Source organism: Petaurus breviceps, unplaced genomic scaffold (genome assembly GCF_028583685.1).
Source record: "Petaurus breviceps papuanus isolate PSGF00001 unplaced genomic scaffold, PetGlider_PUasm1.0 90410, whole genome shotgun sequence".
NCBI classification, from domain to species: Eukaryota; Metazoa; Chordata; class Mammalia; order Diprotodontia; family Petauridae; genus Petaurus; species Petaurus breviceps.
Window position 1 is genome coordinate 310,395 of NW_027187242.1, and position 3,754 is coordinate 314,148.

General features: G+C 53.7%; 1 protein-coding gene across 1 annotated transcript in view; it reads left to right on the forward strand.

The window, feature by feature from the left end:
- IFITM10 (interferon induced transmembrane protein 10) overlaps nt 1–3,468 on the forward strand; it is an 8,966-nt gene extending 5,498 nt beyond the window's left edge. The window contains exon 2 of the mRNA XM_069108632.1: nt 299–3,468. Within this exon, the coding sequence (XP_068964733.1) occupies nt 299–448 (150 nt within the window). The 3' untranslated portion in view covers nt 449–3,468. The remainder of the gene's footprint in view (nt 1–298) is intronic.
- The last annotated feature ends 286 nt before the right edge of the window (nt 3,469–3,754 follow it).

Below are 3,754 nucleotides of genomic sequence, written 5' to 3' on the forward strand. Positions count from 1 at the left end.
ATGGGCAGGCAGACAGGCAGACAGACCAATATGGGCAGGCACACAGGAAGACAGGCAGACAGACCAACGAGCAGGCAGATAGGCAGACAGAACAACGGGCCGGCACACAGGCAGACTTTTCCTCCCTAGCAGCTCAGGGGACCAGCTCAGCAATCATTAGGAAAGGAGAGCAGCCAAAGCCCCAGGTGTGCCAGGCTCTGGGAGGGGGCCGTGGGAACAGGCTCCAACTCTGCCTGGATATTTCCTTCCTAACCCACCTTCTGTGGTAGGGCCTCATTCTCTTCTTTTTTGACATTAGGTTCGGGACAAAAAACTACTGAATGATCTGAATGGGGCTGTGGAAGATGCCAAGACAGCTCGCCTCTTCAATATCACCAGCTCAGCTCTGGCCGCCTTCTGCCTAGTCCTCATCTTCATTTTCCTGCGGTACCCCCTCAATGACTACTGAGGTGGGGGCAGGGAGGCTCTCACTTCCTGCTCCCCACCCCCATCCTGCTGATCTGAACCATCAGGGGGAGAAGAGTATTTGGCTTGGACATTTTTACAGGGGAATTAATCATTCAAAATATTTATTTTCAATATAAAAGGGACAGGGTGGGAGGGGAGTGGGAAGGGTAGAGAGAGCCAGGGAGGGACAGCTGGAGGAAGTCGGGGGGTGGGGTGGGAGCCCCATTGAATCCTCCATGTGGCTCCCAGTCCTGCTGAATCCAGGCTGACCCAGGGTTCAGGGCCAACAGGGTGTACTGGGAAAAAGAGATTAGATGGTTTATAGGGGGCTACACCTTCTGTCCCACCTGATACACAGGGGCCTCCCTAGCCCAAGACCTCACCCCACCCTTCTCCTTGGGTTAGTGCTTCAGCTGCACCCACAACCCCAGCAATCAACAACCTGGCCTGTCAGCACTTTTCCTCCCAAGTCCTTGCAAACCCTCTTCCCCCTCCCAAGGGCACAGCCCCTAGTAACAGGCCAGAACTACCACAGGGCAGGGCAGAATGGTAGTTACTACTGGCTGCTCAGGCTACTTGCCCACCAGTCTCACCCCAGCCCATTACCCTGCTTAGAGCTACTGAGATAAGATTCTTTCTAATGAACTTCCTCTGTCCAGCTTCCCAAAAGCCTGATTTCCAGGGCAGGGAGGGGCTGGAGATGAGCAGGGTGAGAGCTTCTGAGGTCTAGTCCTGGCTCACATCCCCTCTCCATCTTCAGGAGACCTCCAATGTTTTTGAAGTTATTCAACAAATCTTATGAATGTGCTTGGGAGGGAAGGGTGCAGGCCTGGTGATGGCTCCCTGTTTGTTGAGGAAACAGATCCCCAAAGAGGGAATGATTTTGCCAGGCTCACCCAGCTAACTAGAGTGCTCTAACGACTAATAACAAATCAAGGATTTACAGAGCATTTACTGGGTGCCCAGTCTTTCACCAAGTGCTGTAGGTAGAGTGGTTCTACCTCAGAGCTACAAATCTGCTTGGGGACACCAGACGCACATGTAGAGGGCAAACCAGGCTGGAAGGTTGTTTTGATCCAATGTTACTATTCTCAAACACTGTGACTTGAAATTCTGTGTGTGTGTGTGTGTCTGTCTGTCTGTCTTCCTACCTGTCCATGCCTGTTCCTATGTGTCTGCCTGGCTGACTCATTGCTTCTCCAACTGGCCACTGCTTGGGCTCCTTGTCTTGCTGTCTTTGTGAGTGGACCCCTCTTCTCCTGTGTTTTGTGTTTTTTTTGCGAGCAGAGCTGGGGTCAGAAGGGCACTGATTTGGTAGTAAGACTTGGCTCACACTTACTAGCAGTGTGACCTTGGACAAATCCTTGCCCTCCCCTGGGTCTCAGGTTCTCCCTCTGTCCAGTGAGGGTGGGCAGGGTTCCATTGTCCCTCCCAGCTAAGAAAAGTCTATGACTCTGAGTTTGACAGCCCATCAAGGGGCATGAGGTAAATAATAAAACCAAGAGAGAACTCATTATCTAAAGAAAAGCAAATCCCCAGACCCTGGGGAAGACTGCTCAGTTCAGCTATACTAATCCACCTTCGGGAGCCAAGGCAGGATTGAGGAGCAGCCAGCATACCCTGTCCCTTTGCCAGCTATTTCCCCCACTCTGTCTACAGAATCTCATCTGCCTGGGCCCCCAGGAAACCCTCATAGCCCTGACTGGGATGCTGGCTAATCCTAGGGAGTGGAGTATTGAGATGATGATTGCATTGGAAGGGTGCTGAAAGTCAGGGGAATGGGAAGGGGCTTGAGGCTGGCTGACTTCTGGGGGGGTTCCTCTGTACCACTGAAGCTGCTGGTGCTGTCCTCTAGGGATAGACCAGAGCAAAAGGGACAGAGGGGCTGGGAGCGTCCAGGTTGGTGGCAGCAGCCCCACAGCTGGGGCTAGAGCAGCCGCAGTGTCCAGGGTCAGTCTGAGCATGACCATGGATGGGGCAGGCACAGATATTTAAGGACAAGGACGAGGGTGGGATGGGTTGGCACACTTGGAGGGCCACCTAGCAGGCAGGCAAACAGACCAGACCAATGTCACACCCAGTCTCCTGAGGCAGCTGGGTCCCAGCCTTGCCCTTGGTCTGGTCATTGCCCCATACCACCTCTTCATCTACTTGCCAGCTCCCACCACTGCCATGCTCCAAAGGGCCCCTTTTCTGGTCATTCCCATAGACCTCTCCTATTCTGAGAGGAGCTTTCCTCAATTCAGGGGAGGAGGAGGAGGGGAAGGGACACAACTCAGGCTCCCGCCATCTTGGTGTGACCCATCTCGGAGCTGGGAGCCAGGACACCTGGCTTTGTGTCCTGGCTCTGCCACTGATTAACCACGTGACCTGGGGTCAGTCCTTTTCCTTCTCTGGGCTTCAGTCTCCCCATTTACTGTTCACTCATTTCCCTATGCCAGGCTCAGGGAGTAGGAGTGGGAGCCAGGGTGAAGGAGAAAGCAGCAGAGATAGGAGGAGAAAGAACGAGCAGGTACCCTCATTTGTGGGTTCTGAGCCATCAGGACCACGGAGGGTTATAAGGCAAGGTCTAGTACAGCAACTCTGGGGCTCTTCATGAGGCCCAAAGTCTTGGGGGCAAGAGACTGTTTTCCCATCTCTGATTACGCTGAGTCCCAGCAGCAACCAGGGAAGCTGCCTGAGTGGTCCAAGAGCTAGAGTGAGGCCCAGGCTTCCTGCCTCTTTCAAGGCCTGGCTCAGTGGTTACCCACTGCAGGAAGCCTGCCTACTTCCTCTGCTGGTAAAGTTGATTCACTCCTTGCCCGGGCTTTCCCAGCTGTCCCTAAGGCATGGTGCTGCCTTGCTGTCTCTGCTCACACCCCCCCTCCTAACTCATCTCAGCCTTGAGCTCCCCCCTTCTCCAACTAGACGCCTGCTCCTTGCTGATAGGTCCTGTGAACTATCTGTCTTTGTAATCTAACCTCTTGCCCAGGCCAGGGCCTTGCACACACTCGGTGACTAATAAATGTTTGTCTAATTGAATGGAATGGAGCTTTTATGTCCCACAGTGGAGACAGTGAAGGGCACAAGCTTGGGGACTCTGGGGGCCCTGAGCATGTCTAAACAGGGTAGATATAAACAGGTCAGGGGACTGTTCAATCTGCAATGTCCCACCTGCCCTGCTCCCCAGCACCCTGAATCCTGCTTCTCTTCTTCATGTCACCAGCTCTGCCCAGACCCTGCCAGTCTTGTGTGGACAGGGACACCTCACCATTTTCTGAGACTGGCTTGCATACCCAGACCAAGGTGGGAGATGTTTGACTCCCTC